Genomic DNA, 22,500 nt, shown 5'->3' on the forward strand with positions numbered 1-22,500 from the left:
CTTCAGTTTTTTTTTCTTACTACTGCGTTCGTATGTAGTATATCATTTTTTTTTTTAAATGCATACAGCACCAAGTTTGACAGTTGAGGCAAATTCTTTAAACACTGTTTTTCTTGTGCTTGCAGGTTTGTTCAGACAGTCAACCTTTGTGGCAGCAAATGCATTGACAGTCACAGATCAGATGGACTTCTGGAAAGAGGGTGCAAACAACAAGCATCAGCCTGAATCCCATTCTGCCGTTTCTCATCAGAGAGCTTGTCAACTTTGACTCAAAACTACTAAAATTTAACACAACACAAACACATTTTTACTGTATGATTTTATTTTATTTACACTACCAGACAAAGCTTTTGAACAGTAAGATTTTAAATGTTTTTAAAGAAGGTCTCTTCTGCTCACTAAGCCTGCATTCATTTGGTCCAAAGTACAGCAAAAACAATACACTTTTGAACCATTTTTATTATTTAAAATAACTGTTTTCTTTTTGAATATATTTTAAAATGTAATTTATTGCTGTGATCAAACCTTAATTTTTAGCATCATTACTGCAGTCACATGATCCTTCAGAAATCATTCTAATAATTTGATTGTCTGCTCAAAAACTATTATTATGATGTTGCTGAAATTATTATAATGCTAAAAACAGTGGAGTACATTTTTTTTCAGGTTTCTTTGATGAATAGAAAGTTCAGATAAACAGCATTTATCTGAAACAGAAATAGTTTGTAACATTATGAATGTCTTTATTATCACTTTTGATCAATTTAAATCATCCTTGCTAAATAATATCTTTCTATTCATCAAAGAATCCTGAAAAATCTAAAAATTAAATAATGTTTATCAGCATACTAGAATGATTTCTGAAGGATCATGTGATACTGAAGACGAGTAATGATGCTGAAAATTCAGCTTTGATCAAAGGAATAAATTAAATTTGGATCAAATTAATGCAGGCTTGGTAAGCAGAAGAGAATACTTTAAAAAAATCTTAGTGTTCAAAAACTTATGACTGGTAGTGTACTTACTTATTTTTGCTTTTCAGTATGTGTATGTTTGCCATGATACAAAGTCTCTGTACTTTTAAAAAGAAAATGTTCAACAATTAAAAAGAATATTATCAGAACTAATGCTTATGAGTTATTGTGATTTTTATGGGGTTGGGGTGGTAAAAATCTTGAATTACAGTGCTGTAGGTTAATTGGATTGTTTTTACAGGTAAAAAATGTTTAAAATAAATGAAAATAAACTCTATAGTACTGATACTGTAATTGAAAATACAGTAAAAATACTGTAATTGAAGATACAGTAAAAACACTGTAAATGAATTTACAGTAAAAATACTGTAAATGAAATTACAGTAAAAATACTTTAAATGAAATTACAGTAAAAATACTGTAAATGAAATTACAGTAAAGACCTTTTAGTACTGTAAATGCACTTACAGTATTAATACTGTAAACATTTTTACAGTAACTTACTGGCATCCAGCTGCCAGTAAGTTACTGTAAAATTTACAGCAAACTTTTTACAGTGTATAAACAGAATCCATTTCAGTTATTGTTTTTAATTTGTTTTTATTTGACTTTCCTACAGTTTTGCTCCAAGCTGTTTTGTCCATACTAAACTGTCTTAACCAAGGAGAGAACAGTAAAGCCGATGGAGAGCTTGAGATGAAACATGAGACCTGATGATGTGTCAAGTCAAATTAAGAGGTAAATATCAGAAGGAAAGGATGTGATGTGTGGCCAAGTATGGTGTCCTATACTTGGAATTTGGGCTTTGCATTTAACCCATCCAAGTGAACACACACACACACACACACACACACACACACACACACACACACACACACACACACACACACACACACACACACACACACCGTGAACACACACCTGGAGCAGTGGGCAGCCAATGCCATTAGGCCACGACTGCCCCAATATAAGCAGAATGTTGAAATAAGCAGATTTTTTTGTAAATTTTGCACTATATAATAAAGGTATGTAACAAGTATAAAAATATTATTTAATGTTATTAATGCTATTAAATAATGTTATTACTTTTGATTATATATATATATATATATATATATATATATATATATATATATATATATATATATATATATGAGTCAAAGACGGGAAAGCGTTTAGGCATAAAAACATCAAGCGTAATACTGCTTTAAATTGTTGTTGTTTATCAGAAAAAAATATTTAAAAATTTTCGTTTTTCATTTTCTGAGCAAAAAATAAATATCATACATATTTATATTTATATTTATATAATTTATATCATATTTATGACATATTAAAAGACAAATTACTTTCTTCCCAAATACTAATTAATTGTAATTCTACATTTTTAAAAAAATTGCGTATTTGTCAGTCAATTTTTTTAATCATTTAAAACACAAAAAAATTTAATATGCTCCCTTATTCTTTTATATATTTTAATATGTACGAGTCAAAATAAGCATGTTGTTTGATTTTTTACATATTGTTACACCGAATAACAATGTAACATTATTTGAACAAAATAATTGTATTCTCCAAAAACTTATTTGAAACCTGGAAAGTAGGACATAAAATGGACAAAAAATTTATTTTGTAAATTTTAACATCCTATATGTATGTGTGTGTGTGTGTGTGTGTGTGTGTGTGTGTGTGTGTGTGTGTGTGTGCACCTGGTATTCATCACGTTGTGGGGACCAAATGTCCCCACAAGGATAGGAATACCAGTAGATTTTGACCTTGTGGGGACATTTCTCAGGTCCCCATGAGGAAACAGGCTTATAAATCATGCACAATGAGTTTTTTTGAGGAAGTAAAAGTATGCACAATCTCCTGTGAGGGCTTGGTTTAGGTGTAGGGTAGGTGTAGGGCCATAGAAAGTACGGTTTGTACAGTATAAAAACCATTACGCCTATGGAATGTCCCCATAAAACATGTAAACCCAACATGTGTGTGTGTGTGTGTGTGTGTGGGTCAAAGACGAAAAAGCATTTAAGTATAAAAACATCAAGCGTAATACTGCTTTAAATTGTTGTTTAATTAAAAAATTGTTTCATTTAATTGCATTTTTGTTTTAGTTTATCTGAGCAAAAAATAAATATAGTTTTCCCTAATTTACAGAAGACATGCACTAAAATGCCATTCAGTGACAGTGATATATATGAGACAAAGTAGCATACAGAGAGAGAGAGAGAGAGGGAATGAAGCAGGGCGTTCGTGTTCTCTCTATCAAAGCTTTAGCGTTAAGATTCTCCCGGTCACGCCTGCCGCATCCAGCACAGCACTAACGGGAATAGCGTTTTTCTCTCCCGTCAGAAACCGACGCGCCTCTATAATAGAGTAAATCGTAGGCTTCGCTGAATGATTTTGTCGAAACAGCGAGGCCTGTGCTGTTTTTCCGTTCCTGAGGCAGCGGTGTCGCCGTGTGTCTCTATTGTATGCAGCAGCAGAATCCATGACAGCCGCATCTTCCATTGATCTGTTGATATCTGCTGGGATCTTCTGCATCTCAACGGCTGTCCTTTACTACCATCACAACATCTGGCCGCGATCTCGGGCTCTCCTCTTTTGTAATAAACCGAATATCTTGTTTTGACGAAGACATTTTTTTCTTTTGTCGTACACATGATGAATGTAGATGTAAACGCAGGCTTTTAAACAGTGTTTTTTAGTCGTCGTGTATTTGTGATTTATTCGGCCATCGTTCGGCGCAGGCCGTGGGTTTAGTCACGGATGAGCACGATGGGTTTCTGCGCTAAATGTCGCGGATGTTGTTGATTATCGCTGACATTTATTACGGATTTACCTCGTTTTTTTTTTTTTTTTAATTGCTGATCGGTCGGCGTTGAAGGGGAGCGGCGCCAGGCGGGATTTTGCGATTGAAGCAAACGACGCATTTGTTTGTGCCTGAACTCAAATTTTATTTCATTAATATGCTTATTTCTTGTTTTCAATTAAAATCGTCTGTCTGCCAGACAAGGATCTCCCTTTGTATGGTCGTGGACGGGGAGCGGCCACACAATATAGCTTATATTTGACCTCAGTTCGGTTCATCAGTCTTAATAATATAGATTTCCCCACTGTTTAATTTTCAAAAATCAGCAATCCACCAGAAGAGGATCACCCTCAGCTCATCGTCTCATTGCAATACCCTTGACGATCAACAGTTCATCGCGTGAAGGCGACATGCCTCGAAATCCGCGCGATTATTAGTCGGAGCGGTTCCTCAAATCGAAGATTTTCGCTTGCCCTCATAATGACTAATAAACCAAAACGATTCTCATCTTCACTCATGGATGCTCTTAATGTTATAAGGTAGTTCGTCTTATCAGGGTCAGGAGACTGTGTTCATATTGGATTATATCATTGCCTGTGTTTATTATTCCTCTTGCGTGTTTGACTGAAGACGCTCCATAAAGTGGATTATTTTGATGTTTTTGCCCCTTTTATCGTCTGGAAAGATGGCAGCTGATTAAATTTTAATCTTGATGCATTCTGGCGACACGGGAGGAGAAGAGGAGAAACGAGTGAATCGGGGAGGAGAGGAGAGAGGAGAGGGAGAGGAGAGGATGTAGGGTGGATACGGGAACACCAGAAGGTAAGAATGAATGAATGAATGAATGCACGGCTGTCAGTGTGTGTTCAGTTCATGTCCTAAACACACATATTTTCATACATATAGCCTACATATACACTGGCCGTGCTCCACATCTACACACATTAGTTCATCCCTTCACAATGCAAATGAGCGCATAGAGCACAATTCTATTGTATCACTTGTATTTTAGAATTTACAGAATAAATAGGGTGAGTTAGAATACTTGAGATGACCAAATGGCCCAATTATTCTATATTTACCCTATATATTTAGCCTATATGTATATTTGTTCTTATGTACGACTCATACAAAGACCTGAACGCCTCCCAAAACACAATTTTTTTTATTTAGCTTACATCTGAGGACACACACATACAGAAATACACGTCATTGTGCATGCATACTGTACGCACACACACACAAGCACACATTCTGCATGCACAGACCTATATCACACACACACACACACACACACACACACACACATTGTGGTCATTTTTCATTGGATGTAAATTGAGTTACAGGCCAAAGGCGAGCCGAACGCTGAGGCGCGTGAGTGGTGTGTAAATGTGCTGGCGCCACTGACTGCTGGTGCATTCTGACAGACCTCCATCTCTCCCCACCCAACATCTCCTCCATCTCCTGCACGCACCGTGTCTTTCTCCTGAGCGATGCATGAGCCCCGACTATTGCATTTGGATAAGCTTTAAGTGAGCACCCTCCTGTCCTGTCTGATTCACAAATAAAGCAAATAATGTTTTATAAATGCATGTTTGATTCTAAACATGGTGAGTGTTGTCTTCAGTAAGTCTATATGTCCTCCTTAGAAAGATAAGTGCATGTTTGTAGTTACTTACCTACATTTTGAGGATAAATTAGTCTACAGAAGTGAGCTGAGACTGAAACCGGGGCATCAGGAGATGTTTGCCCCCTGCATGCACTCTTAAAAATAAAGGTGCTTCAAAAGGTTCTTCAAGCAATGCCATAGAAGAACCATTTATGTTCTTCTGCTGTGCTTTCAAAGCATTAGTGTTTGGGGAACCTGTTGGAGAACAGTTATTATTTTTGCAGATTTTTTGGTGTTGCTTGAGGTGCAGAAACTCAACATTGGTTTAAATGTGTTTGTTCTCTTATGCTTTCATAAATCAGTCTGTTTTCTTAGAGAAAATCACAATAAATTGTCTGTTAAACGTCTTGAATGTCACTCAGCCTGTCTGGACAGTAATTCAGTCCTGAGTTATACAATCGATGCCACAGAAGAACCATTTTTGGTTCCACATAGAACCATTTCTTGCTTTTTAATATCTGAAGAACCTTATTTGCCACAAAGAACCTTTTATGAAACAGAAAGGATCTTCATATGGGTTTAAAAGGTTCTTCTATGGCTTCGTGAAGCTCCTTTATTTTTAAGAGTGTATATGTGATCGCGTATGTGTTACAAAAGGCAAATCTATGGAGAAGAGAGTGTGTGTTTATAAAGGCGCACGTAATGATCTCGTGAAGACTCACGGATGGTTGAGAGCAGACTCGAATGCAAACACATGCAAAACACTGGTTTCTAGTCAAAGCAAGTGGATGAAGAGGAGACAATAATCTCAATTGTCGTTTCTGTTTTTGGCTTTTTTGGTATCACAGTATATCTATAGATTCAGCAGTGGAATAAACTTCAGGCGTTTAGTCGTAAAAAGATAAATACATAGACACAGAGCAATTGACCCCTGAGCTGGTGGTCATTCATTTCTCCTCCAACATGTGTGCTTGTATTTATAGCGTTAGATAAATAGGTATTATTTGTGCATCCTTCTGGTTTTGCCGTCTCAGCAGTTTTGGTGTTCCTGTTGTTAAAAATACTCTCTCACCCCAGTGTAGCATGCAGAAGCCATTTGTAGAATTCACTTTTGTTCTGCTGTGCTTTCAAAGCATTAGTGTTTGGGGAACCTGTTGGAGAACAGTCATTATTTTTGCAGTTTTTTTGGTGTTGCTTGAGGTGCAGAAACTCAACATTGGTTTAAATGTGTTTGCTCTCTTACGCTCTCATAAATCAGTCTGTTTTCATAGAGACAATCACATTAAATTATCTGTTAAATGTCACTCAGCCTGTCTGGACAGTAATTCAGTCCTGAGTTATACAATCGAATTAAAACCGAGTGCAGAGTTGAAATAGGAGAATCATTATGTTGTCCGTTGTAATAATGGTTGACAAAAAATGGTAGTTTGTTAGAATTGTTGTTGTTTTTTTGCTAGACCAATTGATTCCTATGTTTTAATACTTGCGTGTTGTCTTTAGTGGAAGCCATATGTGGTGTTTTTAGTATTTGCTAAGTAGCTGTTATATAAATGAGTCAGCTAGTCATTATTAAAATAAACCTCTTTACCTCTGACTGGATGCAAGACCTGATCCATCTGTCAGTGTTTATTTTGCTTTAATAATTAGCATTCGCCAAGATTTTAATTACTTATTTATTTTTTTAAATCATGAGTGTTAAACATGCACGCATTTGCTTCAGTATGTAGTCTTGTGGACCCTGGAGCACAAAACCAGTCATAAGGGTCTTTTTTATTTATTTATTTAGTTGAATTTATAGAATCTGAAAGCTGAATAAATAACTTTCCATTGATGTGTGGTCTGTTAGGATAGGACACTATTCGGTCAAGATACAACTGTTTGAAAATCTGAAATCTGAGGGTGCAAAAAAATCAAAATTTTGAGAAAATTGGATATAAAGTTATCCAGCTCTAACCAAAAATTAAGTTTCGATATATTTACGGTAGGAAATTTACTAAATATTTTCATGGAATACGATCTTTACTTAATATCCTAATGATTTTTGGGCATAAAAGAAAAATGTATAATTTTGACCCATATTGTTGTATTGTTGGCTATTGCTATAAACACCAACTGCTTTTATGGTCCAGGGACACAATTGTCAATTTGCAATTTGATGTTAATGTGAAGATAAACATATTTAAACACGCTTCGTCTACAGAACTGCTGTTAATGCCTTTAAGCAAAAGTCTTTAGTATGTACACTGCAAAAAAAGCTTTTCTTACTTGTTTCCAGCCAAAATATCTGACTATTCTTAAATCAAGATGGATTTTCTAGACGTGTAAAAATTATTTTCTTGTTTTCAGAAAAAACAAGCCAAAATGAAGTGATTTTTTTCTTAGAACAAGCTAAATAATCTGCCAGTGGGGTAAAACTCTTAAAATTAGATTTTTTTTCCTTACCCCATTGGCAGATTATTTTGCTTGTTTCAAATGATTTTTACTCATCTAGAAAATCCTTCTTGATTTAAGAATTAGAAATTTTGGCTGGAAACAAGACAAAAAATCTAAGTAAGAAAGTGTAGGGTTTTACAATTATGAGACATAAATTCTGTGACTGGCAGTATATAATATGCATAGCCTACATATGATATAATGCAATTTCATGACTAAAAATAACTAAAACATTTTAAATTGAATGATTTTTAAAAAACATTATTTATATATTATATTTGCATGCCAGATCAGATCAATCACAGATTGGCTAATAATATAAATATGAGCGGATATATCATCTACCATTAATCTCCACAGCCATATTTAATTCTGCTCTTCGGCTCTGTTGCAAAAAGCAGCATGAGCAGATCGTGATGAATTTTTGATAAAGCGTGCATGTGAGAAAATCAAAATATTTGAGCTTTTTATGTTATTTGACCTTTTCAATCCCTTCTATTTATCACCAATCAAGTTGTTGCTTTAGAAGAGGTGTCACTTGACAGAAGGAAAGCACACTGCAAAAAAATTTTCTTACTTAGAATTTTTGTCTTGTTTCCAGCCAAAATATAAAAAAATTCTTAAATCAAGAAGGATTTTCTAGACGAGGAAAAAATATTGTCTTGTTTTCAGAAAAATTAAATTGAAATTAAGTGAGTTTTTGCTTGAAACAAACAAAATAATCTGCCAATGGGGTAAGAAAAATAATCTAGATGTCTGCTTGAAATAAGATTATTTTTCTTACCCCATTGGCAGATTATTTAGCTTGTTTTAATCAAAAACATGCTTAATTTTGACTTCTTTTTTCTGAAAACAGGACAATATTTTTTCTTGTCTAGTAAATCCTTCTTGATTTTAGAATTTTAAGATGTTTTGTCTGGAAACAAGACAAAAAATCTAAGTAAGAAAGTGTAGGGTTTTACAATTATGAGACATAAATTCTGTGACTGGCAGTATATAATATGCATAGCCTACATATGATATAATGCAATTTCATGACTAAAAATAACTAAAATATTTTAAATTGAATGATTTTTAAAAAACATTATTTATATATTATATTTGCATGCCAGATCAGATCAATCACAGATTGGCTAATAATATAAATATGAGCGGATATATCATCTACCATTAATCTCCACAGCCATATTTAATTCTGCTCTTCAGCTTCAGTTGCAAAAAGCAGCATGAGCAGATCGTGATGAATTTTTGATAAAGCGTGCATGTGAGAAAATCAAAATATTTTAGCTTTTTATGTTATTTGACCTTTTCAATCCCTTCTATTTATCACCAATCAAATTGTTGCTTTAGAAGGTGTCACTTGACAGAAGGAAAGCACACTGCAAAAAAAATATTTTCTTACTTAGAATTTTTGTCTTGTTTCCAGCCAAAATATCAAAAAATTCTTAAATCAAGAAGGATTTTCTAGACGAGGAAAAAATATTGTCTTGTTTTCAGAAAAATTAAGTTGAAATTAAGTGAGTTTTTGCTTGAAACAAACAAAATAATCTGCCAATGGGGTAAGAAAAATAATCTAGATGTCTGCTTGAAATAAGATTATTTTTCTTACCCCATTGGCAGATTATTTAGCTTGTTTTAATCAAAAACATGCTTAATTTTGACTTCTTTTTTCTGAAAACAGGACAATATTTTTTCTTGTCTAGTAAATCCTTCTTGATTTTAGAATTTTTAGATGTTTTGTCTGGAAACTACAAAAAAATCTAAGTAAGAAAATCATTTTCTGCAGTGCAGGTTGTGAATTAATTTCACGTTGACTTTGGGAAGGACTGCAGTGGTGTATTCTTCTGTTTTCCTAATCTCGTGTGAGTGTGTGTTGTGTACAGCGCTGATGAGAGTGGTGTGTTTGTTTATGTCTGTAACACAGAGGGCGAATGCAGAACAGAGGAGTTTTCTCTGCATGAGGGTGAATTATAGCAATTAGTCTAGGCTGATTATTACACATTTTTACGCGTGTGCGCTTTGACGCTCTGATGCTTCGGGAAACTCTCCAGATGAAGCTCTGCTCTGTTGTGTTTGATTCTAGCGCTCCAGCAGTGAGATCTTCACAAACACAGGTTTTGATCACAACAGTGAATCCGTGCTCACTGACAGACGAGGACAGCAAATTTGCCTGGATGCGGTCCACGTTTGTCTTACCACACGCTCTCATGAAACGCTTCTGTTATCCGTGAAAGTGCAACACAGCCTGACTTTAATTAGACTTTGACATTTAATTACACCTGAGGGCAAATTCATCTTTAATAGTCACAGAATAACATTTGTGTGTCATGAATGTTTTCAGAGATGCTCACACACAGCAATCATCCATTCCACTGATATCGATTAAACTTTAATTGAATTAAACCTTATTAAAATGTATTCTGCTCGAGGATAAACCCTGGACAGAGAAGATATGGTTTGCTTTGTTTTTCTCTGCATGACTTGCGATAATTAATTTAATGTAATTCTGACTGCAAAAATTATTCATTGTGTAGGTGTGTATACGATTTTAATTTTTTAAAACCACACTTTTAGAGAGTGTGGTAAATGCATGATAATATGTGAATATATTAAACTGAGCTGGGTTAAAATCAGCTAAAATTAGAAGCAAAAAGATGTTACTTGAAATAAAAAAGATTTTGGATAAAGTAAGATAAAAGAAAATAGGGTTTAAAAAATTCTCATTTTCATTTAGTTTGACTGGATGTAAATAATAAATACACCTAAAACTGAAGTAAAAAAGTAATAAAAACTTTAAAGGTGTTAAATTTAAAAAATAAATAAATAAATACAAATGTGACGTCGGACCACAAAACCAGTCACAAGGGTTGTTTTTTTTTTAATTGGGACTAAATAAATAAGCGTTCCATTGATGTATGGTTTGTTCAGATACAAGATACAACTATTTGAAAATCTGAGGGTGCAAAAAAATCTAAATATTGAGAAAATCACCTTTAAAGTTGTCCAAATGAAGTTCTTAGCCATGCATATTACAAATACAAAAAAAAAAAGTTTTGATATATTTACGATAGTAAATTTGCTAAATATTTTCATGGAACATGATCTTTATTTAGTATCCTAATGATTTTTTTTTTGCATAAAAGAAAAATCGATCATTTTGACCCATACAATGTATTGTTGGCTACTGCTACAAATAAACCCGTGCTACTTAAGGTTTTGCGCTCCAGAGTAGGGCTGGGCGATTTGGCCTAAAATCAAAATCTCGATTAATTGAACATTTTAACCCGATTACGATTAATGAACGATTATTTTATTCATTAATAAAATTATATTAAATTATATTTAAATAATATTATTTTTTTTGCCCTCATAGTTCACTGACAAGTTTTGTACAGTAAATATACTCACATATTACAAGTGTGAGATTTTTGAATGAAGGGTGCACACACTATCTACTATCTATGATTATTTATTGAACATCAGTGTTGAACAACTGAAATTAAAGCACACATTGCTTAAAACGAAAAGTCACATTTTTTTTAAATTAGTGAAAATAAATAACTTGCACTTTTGGAAACAAAATAAATTATTTATAAAATCATAATAAATATTAAAAGTAGAAAATAAGCAGTATCTCTTCTAAATAAAAATTACTTTTGTATATCCTGTAAATACTTTTTACTGTATAAATACTGCTTAAGCTCTCCATCGACATGTCGGAGGAATAACGCAACGGAGCGGGGTCACGTGACTCCACACGCAGTAGTGTTTTTAAAGGGAAAGTAATTGAAATAATTGACCTGGAAAAATTTTATCGATTATAGGTTCTGAATGTCGATTTCGATTACTTTTCGATTAATCGCCCAGCCCTACTCCAGAGTAAATGACAACAACAACAAAAATACCAAAACTAACCAAAATTAAAATGGAAAATATAGAAATAAAAGCCAAATAAAAAATACTGATAAAATCATAATAGTACCTCAGTGATGTTAAAATGCCACTGCACTGATTTTAATAAAAATTAATTGATAATTGTTTTTAATAATTAATAATGCGTTTTTCTCTTTTGTGTAGGAGTGTGTGTGTGTGTGTGTGTGTGTGTGTGTGTGTGTGTGTGTGTGTGTGTGTGTGTCTGTGAGGGAGTGTCAGTCTCCAGTGTTTTTGCTGGTACTAAAGTAGAAGGTGTTATTTGCGTAAGTCACTGAGCCATTAGGGATCCTGTGTGTGTGTGTGTGTGTGTGTGTGTGTGTGTGTGTGATCATGAGGGACAGTGAGACAGATGCAGGAGAAACAGTGACTCATGAGCTCTGTTGGACAGGCAGATGGAGTTGTCTGACATTAAGACTGTTTCACACTTTTACATGTGTCACAGGTGTCAGTGATGTATATGTTACATGATTAATGCCTGTGACTTTATACTGAGTGAACACAATTTCAGTCTTTCTGCTTCAAAAATGTTGTTTCATTGAATGTGTTACTTGCCATTTCCAACTGAAGAAAACCTGCACCTGTCAATTTTGAGATTTTGGCCTTTTTAGTTTTTCATAAAGTATTTTTTCGACTAGTGGAAAGAAAAAAAAGACATTTTCAGGTGTTTCTTTTATTGCACTTTATCCATTTGTGTCAATAGACTTCCATTACAATACACAGGCTGTTTTCTTAAAATGAGTTTTTTTCTCCAACGCTGAGCCATGAATCTCAACTTTAGTGGCACTTACACACACTAAACTTGACATTTTTATTCCTGTCTATATCTTGAATGTTTTACAGAGGGATTTGTTCATATATAATTTGCTTGAACATTTTATTCCCCCAAAAATTGTAAAAAAAAAAATACATTGTTTTCTGTCTGTTCTGAGTTTATTCTGTATTATTTAGTGACAAAATCCCCTCTGTAAAAAAACATTTGACTCGAATACATCAAAAAATTTAAACAAGATTTTTTAAACTGATTTCATCCAGTGTTTAGATTTTTGTTCTAGAAATGTATGCAAATGAGTGCATATTTCATTAATAATGCCTCATTTGCATATTTAAACATAACATTTTAGAAAACTTGTAATACAAAAAGTTTGCAATTCTCAAAGTATTTTTTCAGTCTAGTGGAAAGAAAACATCTAAAAGACATTGTTAAGTGTTTCTTTTATAGCACTTTATCCATTTGTGTCAATAGATTTCCATCACAATACACATTTTGAAAGGCTGTTTTCTTAAAATGAGTTTTTTTCTCCAACGCTGAGCCATGAATCTCAACTTTAGTGGCACTTACACACACTAAACTTGACATTTTTATTCCTGTCTATATCTTGAATATTTTACAGAGGGATTTGTTCATAAATAATTTGCTTGAACATTTTATTCCCCCAAAAATTGTAAAAAAAAAAAAAAAAAAAATACATTGTTTTCTGTCTGTTCTGAGTTTATTCTGTATTATTTTATTTAGTGACTTCATCCAGTGTTTAGATTTTTGTTCTAGAAATGTATGCAAATGAGTGCATTTTTCTAAATAATGACTCATTTGCATATTTAACCTAACATTTTAGAAAACTTGTAATACAAAAAATCTTTGCAATTATCAATATAATCAATCAACTGGGTAAGTAAAGTGATAACTCTTAGTTGTTTTTTTTACCCTGTTCACTGTAATCCATGCACCTGTTGGACCATAAAGCAGGTGAAGATGTCTAGTTCTAATGCATTTGCAGTAATTGAGTGTGTTTTTGGCCTGTGGAGATGCATCAGTACACAGGCTGGTGATGTCCAGCTGTCCGTCCGAGTTTTGGCTGCTTCACTTCATTCAGTGACAGAGACGAACTGTGTGTTTGAGGGTGTTGATGGCGTCTGAAGTGTGTCTGGACGGATCAATCGCACAGGGCTTGAGTGTGAGTGTGTGTGGTTTATATGTAGCCAACTTTATGTAGTCGGGATCATGTTTCTGGTTTCCATAAGGCGGCGTGGATCTAAACGTGTGTCCTCTTCATTTGTTTAGAATCAGTCAATACGAGCGAGTCTGTGTTTGTAGCTACTTAACCATATTTAAATGACGGATTTGTTACTAGATGTAAACTAAATCTGACAAAAACTCCTATTGAGAGCCTCCTCGTTTGTATAAATGATATAAAAATAAAGTAAATATGTGATCCTGGAGCACAAAACCAGTCTTAAGTAGCACGGGTGTATTTGTGGCAATAGCTAAGAATACATTGTATGGGTCAAACTTACTGAATTTTCTTTTATGCCAACAATCATTTGGATATTAAGTCAAAATCAATATATTTTGTAAATTACCTACCGTTAAATATATCAAAACTTAATTTTTGATTAGTAATATGCATTGCTAAGAACTTCATTTGGACAACATTAAAGATGATTTTCTCAGCATTTTCTCTTTTTTTTGCAACCTCAGATTCTAGATTTTTGATAGTTAAATCTCAGCCAAATATTGTCCTATCAATGGAAAGCTTGTTTATTAAGAAATTGACCCTTATGACTGGCATTGTGGTCCAGGTTCACATATAGGTTTTTGTTTAAATATTAAAAATGTATAAAGTTTTTTGTAGGTGTTTGTGTTAGGTTATAGTATTTTGAACTAGCTGTATATAAAAGCAATGGAAGTCTATGCAGTGTCCCCATTAAGATAGATGAGTAAGTGTTGTTACAGCTGTTAGATTTATTGTATTCATCCAGTGATTATGTATGAGTAACATGATTGTGAGTTCAGTGTTACTGCTTAGTAACTTTGTCTTTTGACAAAAATGTCTTTTTAAGGCGAGACACTGCAGGTGAATAGGGTAAAAAAAAAAAAAAAATTAAATTATAAATAACTTACCCAGTTGATTGAACAATTTTTGTATCACAAGTTTTCTAAAAAGTTAGGTTTAAAAATGCAAATGAGCCATTGTTTAATGAAATATGCACTCATTTGCATATATTTCTAGTACAAAAATCTAAACACTGGATTTTTTGACATATTAGAGTCAAATGCTTTTACAGAGTGATTGTGGGTATCTCATTATTTATTTTGTTTTATTCTTTTTACTTTTTTGGGGGAATGAAATGTATAAAATAAAGCTAATTATATATGAACAAATCCCTCTGTAAAAACCTTCAGAATATAGACAGGAATAAAAATGTAAAATTTGGTGTGTGTAAGTGCTCCTGAAGTGGAGATTTATGGCTCAGTGTAAAAGAAAAAACTCATTTCGAGAAAACGCCTTTAAATACATAATGTAATTGAAATCTGTTGACACAGATAGATAAAGTGCTACAAAAAAAAACACTTAACAGTGTCTTTGGGGTGTTTTCTTTCCACTAGTCTGAAAAAAAAAAAAAAAACACTTCATGAAACAACAAAAAGCCCAAAATCTTAAACCTGACAGGTGCATGAAAAACAGTGTCCCCTTAAATAATACTTAGTCAGTTTTATTAATTTCGGTCCATTTTACACTCATCTAAGTTGCATATATTTTTTGTTGTTCATAATTTTAATTAAAAAAATATATATAAATGGTTTACATTCATAAATTATAGAAGATTTATCAACATAAAACATAACATGATATACTTGTAATAATAATTGTTTAGGGGCTCTTAAAAATATAGGTGCTTCACGATTCCATAGAAAGACCTTTTATGTCTAAATGGTTCGAAAAAGAACCTTTAAAATCTAAAGAACCTTTCTGTTTCACAAAAGGTTCTTTGTGGCAAAAGAATGTTCTTCAGATTATAAAAAGTAACATTGCATTTATCTTGTGGGTATAACTGATGTGGATAGTAATGTGGGTACTGATCTAGTCTTAATATATAGGTTGCATTTAACACAAAGTTTGGATTTGTGAACATTTTCTAAAATTTTCTTCTAAAATCATTGGTTGTTGTCTCACATTGTTAATTATTTGAAATGTATATAAATCCCAGATAGCACACGTACGTCTGCAAGATGTCTGTTAAAGATCTTATGATCTGGAAAGCATCTGCTGTGTACAAACGTCTGGCAGACGTCTGTAAGATGTCAGTTTTACATCCATTCTAAATCATAAACATCTTAATGACATCTAATAGACGTCTATTTGACATCTGATAGGAAACGTCCTATAGACGCATTGCAGATAAGCAAACTACATCTTGCAGACATCTTGCAGATGTCAAACAGACGTCTCCGAGATGAATGTGTGCTATCAGGGATATATATAAATCTGGTGGTGTGTATTTACCCTGATAGCACACGTACATCTCAGAGGCGTCTATTTTACATCTGCAAAATATCTGCAAGACGTCGTTTGCTCATCTGCAATACGTCTATTGGATATTTCTTATCAGATGTCAAATAGACGTCTATTAGATGTCTTTAAGATGTTTATGATGTAGAATGTATGTAAAACTGACATCTTACAGACGTCTGCCAGATGTTTGTACACAGAAGATGCTTTCCAGATCAAGAGATTTTTAACAGACATCTTGCAGACGTACGTGTGCTATCTGGGTATGGTCTCACTATTGTTCAAAAAATAAGAAACAAGCATTTTTGTCAGTAATTTCATTGACTGGATGAACGGATTTACAGTTTGGAGGCTGATGTGAAGCGGAGCCTCTTATTACACGGCTACTTACCGAATTAATAAATAAAAAATGGACACATAATGTAATATTGATTTCAGTCTGAATTATTTTATTATGTGAGAAGAAAGAGAGACATGAAACTAGCACAGCGATGGAGGAAATCCAATGTTGAAGAGCAGTGTAGAGTACGACTGTATACAATTGACCAATACCATCCGTTATATTTCCATCAGCGATTGGAGTGTTTTTCTGTAAGGCCGCGCCGAAGCCTGAGGCTGGATTTTAGTTCTCGTCCTGGTGCGAGCCGCGGCGCCTGGGGAAATGCTCGTGATAAATCGTCTGATTCCGTCTCCTGGGATCGGGGGGTATTTTTGTAGCACCATCAATAGAGACGGAGCCCGCAGGGGTTTTACAACACTGGTAACTGTGAAAAAGAAATGAGACATAGATCATAGCAGGGAAAAAACAGGCTGGACACACAGAACAGAGAGAGAAACACAAATGAGCGAGAGATGCGAGTCTCCGCCGCAGTCCTCATTCCAGTGTTGCCATGGCGACTGTACGTCGAGAGACGGCCGCCGACCGTTCGATGTGTGTGCGAGTCTGTCTGAAGGGATCCTGAATTACTGAGCCTTAAATAATTTTTATTCCAGAGCGCTCGCACACAGTCGTGATATTCACAGTCACACTGGACTGATTCAGTAAACTGAAAATCACCCAATCGGACTGGCATTCACATTAGGACTGCGTTTCAGCTCAGTTGATATTTATTTATTCATCTGTTATAGAGAAATGTCTCATTCCATTACGGTCTGCCGTCAGAATGAGAGTCCAAAAAGCTGATTAAAACATCAATAATCCACAAGTACCACTCCAGTCCATCAGTTAACATCTTGAGAAGACAAAAGCTGAACTAATCCAACAGTAAGACATTTTTAACTAAAATACTAAAGTCCATAATCTATAATAACACTTTCTCCAGTGAAAAAGTCCATCAAAATCCAGCCACACATTTGTTTAAAGCTGTTTTGGCTTGTAAAGGGTGCTTGATGTGTGCAGATTTCTTTCCTGATTCAGATCACGTTTTTTTACCAGTGGATGTGAATGGGTGCCATCAGAATGAGAGTCCAAACAGCTGACAAAAACATCACAATAATCCACAAGCACCACTCCAGTCCATCAGTTAACATCTTGAGAAGACAAAAGCTGAACTAATCCAACATCAAGACATTTTTAACTAAAATACTAAAGTCCATAATCTATAATAACACTTCCTCCAGTGAAAAAGTCCATCAAAATCCAGCCACAATTTTTTTAGAGCTGTTTTGCCTTTTAAACGTTGCTTGGTCTGTGCAGATTTCTTTCCTGATTCAGATCAGACCACTTTTTCACCAATGGATGTGAATGGGTGCCATCAGAATGAGAGTCCAAACATCTGACAAAAACATCACAATATTCCACAAATAATCCACACCACTCCAGTCCATCAGTTAACATCTTGAGAAGACAAAAGCTGAAACAAATCCTTCATTAAGACTGTTTCAACAAAAATGTGAGTTCATAATCCTGCCACATATTCGTTTAGAGCTGTTTTGGCTTGTAAAGGGTGTTTGATCTGTGCAGATTTCTCTCCTGATTCAGACCAGACCGCTTAGGAAGGAAGTGTTATTATGGATTATGGACTCATATTTTAGTTAAACAAGTTTTCATGATTGAGTTGTTTCAGTTTTTGTTTACTCTGGAGTGGTGTGGATTACTTGTGGATTATTGTGATGTTTTAATCAGCTGTTTGGACTCTCATTTTGACGGCACCCATTCACCGCAAAGGAAGCTATTGGTGAGCAAGAGATGAAATGACACATTTCTCCAAATCTGATGAAGAAAACTCATCCTAATGTTGGATGATCTGAGCATAAGCACGTTTTCAGGAAATTTTGGGTGGACTATTCCTTTAAACTAGGCAAGATGTTTACGAGCACACTGGTGTATTTTATTGCACTCTCAGGATTATATTTTCCAGATATATCCACCTATAAACCTCTTTATGGGAATGAGTTTATATTATAGTGTGAATGTATTTCATTTAACTGAGGCTGCAGCTTTGAGCTCAAACCTCACTTGTAAACGCATTATCGAGCCGTTCGCTCGCTCTTTCATCTGAGGCTGTGATCATCTGCGTCGGCAGCAGCTGGAGAGCAGCTCCCGCTATGACAGTATTGGAGCCTGATGATCAATAGATACGTCAATAAACACAGCGATCGTATTAGTGTGAGCGCTGACCTTCTTCACTGCAATTAAAACGCATTATCCGCTTGTGTGAATGTGAATGATGAACTAAATATGAATGTGAATATAAGAGACTCTGATGAGCGTGACGCAAATCTGGTTTGCTATCTTGTATGCAAAACTAGGGAAATTATTTCAATATATGTTTTAAAGTAAAAATGCATTAAATCATACAAAATATATGCTAATTGTAATTAAAGTAATTTCAGACAGACAGGAAAGTAACATTAATGGAGTTTTAGTGTTTGGCTTTAAAGGAAAAGTTCACTCCAGAACAAAAATTTACAGATCATTTACTCACCCCCTCGTCATCCAAGATTATTATATCTTTCTTTCTTCTGTTGAAAAGAAGTTATGTTTTTTGAGGCAAACATTTCAGGATTTCTCTCATATAGTGGACTTCAGTGGTGCCCGCAAGTTTGAACTTCCAAAATGCAGCTTCAGATGGCTCTAAACGATCACAGCCAAGGAAAGAAGGGTCTTATCTAGCGAAACGATCGTTATTTTCTAAAAAAAAATTACAATTTATATACTTTGTAACCTCAAATTCTCGTCTTGTCTAGTTCTGTGTGTACTCTGTGTAGAGATTAAAAAGTATATAAATTGTAAATGTTTTTAGAAAATAACCAATTGTTTCGCTAGATAAGACTCTTCTTCCTCGGCTGGGATCATTTTGAGCTCTTTGAAGCAGCATTTTGGAAGTTCAAACTCGGGGGCACCATTGAAGTCCACTGTATGGAGATCCTGAAATGTTTTCCTCAAAAAACATAACTTCTTTACGCCTGAAGAATGAAAGACATAAACATCTTGGATGACAAGGGGGTGAGTAAATTATGTAAATTTTTGTTCTGAAAGTGAACTACTCCTTTAATGGAGTTGTAGTGTTTTAAGTATTTGTGTGTTTGGCTTTAAAGGAAAAGTTTACTCCAGAACAAAAATGTACATAATTTACTCACCCCCTCGTCATCCAAGATGTTCATGTCTTTCTTTCTTCAGTCGAGAAGAAGTTATGTTTTTTGAGGCAAACATTTCAGGATTTCTCTCATATAGTGGACGTCTATGGTGCCCACGAGTTTGAACTCCCAAAATGCAGCTTCAAAGGACTCCAAACGATCCCAGCCGCGGAAGAAGGGTCTTATCTAGCAAAACCATTTGTTATTTTCTAAAAATAATTGTATTTATATACTTTTTAACCTTAAATGCTCGTCTTGTCTAGCTCTGCGTGAACTCTGTGTATCTCGGGTCAATACAGTTAGGGTATGCCCAAAAATGCCCATCTCATTTTCTCCTCCAACTTCAAAATGGCCCTTCATCGCTGTAGAAATACCGACCCAGTGTTTACAAAGTAAACGTGAAAAGAACATCAAATGCCCTTTACAAAAAAAGGTAAAACAACAATGTGGGATGATTTTGTGTTGACCTGGAATGCACAGAGTTCACGCAGAGCTAGACAAAACGAGCATTTAAGATTAAAAAGTATATAAATTGTCAATTAAAAAAACATAATAACTGATCATTTCATTAGATAAGACCTTATTCCTCGACTGGGATCGTTTAGAGCCCTTTAAAGCTGAATTTAAACTGCATTTTGGAAGTTCAAATTCCACTATATGGAGAAAATACCTGAAATGTTTTCCTAAAAAAACATAATTTCTTTACAACTGAGGAAAGAAAGACAAGGGGGTGAGTACATTATCTGTAAATCTTTGTTCTGGAAGTGAACTAATCCTTTAAGAAAACTCTTTTTGTTGTGACCGTAGACTAACCCAGCGCTGAAGCAGTAGTTCTGGGCTGTATTCTCATCTCCTGTCATCTCGCCTCATTCATGTTGATCTTCAGAGCTGAGCGTTACTCAGCGTGTGTTTCTCTGTAATGCCATCAGACTGAATCGGGTCAGTCGCCTGTCTCTCTGTCAGGAGTAACCGGATGTCCCGTCTGTCTCTCCGCAGGTTCAGCTGACGTTACAGGAGACTGTCCCGCCCCTTTCACCTTGTCCGTTCCTCTGACGTTACAATGGCGCTGTCACTCTGGTTACTGTGGACGTGTCCTGTGTTGCTTTGCAGCATCGCTCCCTCCGAACAAGGTGAGTTCTGCACCCTATAACTCCTGTCATGAGCCAGACTCCGCCCCCTCAGACTCTAGAGCAGTTCTATTGGCTGAAAGAGTGTTTGATGTGTTTTATTCAGCGCCTTATCGAAAATCATTCAAAATCACATCACTAATCAAGAACTCAACATCAGATAGATATATGAGAAACCCGTCATGACGCTGTGTGTGTCTTTGATCATCAGGTCTGAGTCGAGCGGCGATGCCCTTCGGTCTGATGAGACGAGAGCTGGCATGTGAGGGATACCCCATTGAGCTGCGCTGCCCAGGAAGTGATGTCATCATGATCGAGACGGCCAACTACGGCCGCACCGACGACAAGATTTGTGACGCCGACCCCTTCCAGATGGAGAACGTGCAGTGCTACCAGCCGGATGCGTTCAAGATCATGTCACACAGGTATGAATACAGCACAAACTCATGCGTTCAGATTTAGGTTCTTCCAAATATTTAGGGCCTGAGCACCGGTGGTGCAAGAACCCTAATGCAATTGCTCAGGTTCTTCTGCTTCTTCTCTAAAATGAATCACATTTTGAGGGCCTAAACATGCTCAAAAACTCATTAAACTTTGCACACATGCCAGAAGTGGTAAAAAATTTCCATCTGATATGGGTTTCAGAAGTGAGTGTGGCAAAATGGCTTGATAGCGGCACTTATAAAATTTCAACAAAGTACATGTATGCTTCACGTACATGTATGAAATTCGGTAGACACCTATAACACACCAATACCTACAAAAAAGTCCCTCGGCACGAAGTCCGAAACCCAACAGGAAGTCTGTTATTTTGATTTTTCTCTACAAGTTTTGTGTCATTTTTGCCATTTTCAGGCATTGTACTTAAACAAACTCTTCTTAGAGATTTAAACAGATCAACACCAAATTTGGTCAGTGTAATCTAAAGCCCTTTGTGAAGTTAAATACCACAGATCTTAAGTTTTCGTTGAAAAGCGTGTCCGTTGTGGCCTCACAAACTTCTATGTTTCGCCATGAAACAGGAAGTTGTTATAATTCAGGCATACAATGTTCAATCTGCACCAAAACTGACATGTTTGATAAGAGTCTTGTCCTGAACACATGCCCATGTCCATATTCATTTATAGTCATAGCGCCACTTGCTGGCAACAGGAAGTGGCATTTTTTACACTGCAACAAACTCGTCATAGATTTTTAATGAAATCAACATTATATTTGGTCAGTCTACTCCAAGGCCTTTGCAATGTTAAATTGCTGAGATCTTGAGTTTTCGTTAAAGGGCGTGTCTGTGGCGGCCTGACAAACATCTGCCCCAAACTTCAAAGGTTCGATTAGAGTCCTGGCCTGAATGCATATAAAGGCCAGTATTCTGTTATAATCATAGCACCATGCTGGCAACAGAAAATAAGGTAGTTTTACACTACCGTAAACATGCAATGTTCAATCTTAAAACCTTATATCTGTTTAAAGTCCTGAATTTCAAGACATCTACATGCCAATATTCAGTTGACGTATTGAAATTTTGACATATTCCTTTTATATTTACCACTTTAAATGCATATTGCTTACCATTCGCTGTTTTCCAAAAGCCACCGGGTGCGAATGCGAGTCCAAGTGCGAGGGCCCTTTCAATGCTGCTTGCAGATTTAATAATAACTGTAATTACATTTACTAACACAATAAATCTATCATTTTGGAAGCCGTGTGGGTGCGTTTTTGTGTTTTGGAGGAATTCTGTTGATCT

The 22,500-nt window shown here is 35.2% G+C and overlaps 1 protein-coding gene across 2 annotated transcripts in view; it reads left to right on the forward strand.

Moving 5' to 3' along the window:
• Window positions 1-3,213: 3,213 nt before the first annotated feature.
• Window positions 3,214-22,500, forward strand: part of LOC141336081 (adhesion G protein-coupled receptor L1-like) — a 54,047-nt gene continuing 34,760 nt past the window's right edge. For both annotated transcript variants that reach the window (XM_073841584.1, XM_073841585.1), the window contains exons 1-3: window positions 3,214-4,608; window positions 20,626-20,759; window positions 20,968-21,181. In XM_073841584.1, coding sequence (XP_073697685.1) covers window positions 20,690-20,759; window positions 20,968-21,181 — 284 coding nt within the window. In that variant the 5' untranslated portion in view covers window positions 3,214-4,608; window positions 20,626-20,689. The remainder of the gene's footprint in view (window positions 4,609-20,625; window positions 20,760-20,967; window positions 21,182-22,500) is intronic.

This window comes from Garra rufa, chromosome 6 (genome assembly GCF_049309525.1).
Source record: "Garra rufa chromosome 6, GarRuf1.0, whole genome shotgun sequence".
NCBI classification, from domain to species: Eukaryota; Metazoa; Chordata; class Actinopteri; order Cypriniformes; family Cyprinidae; genus Garra; species Garra rufa.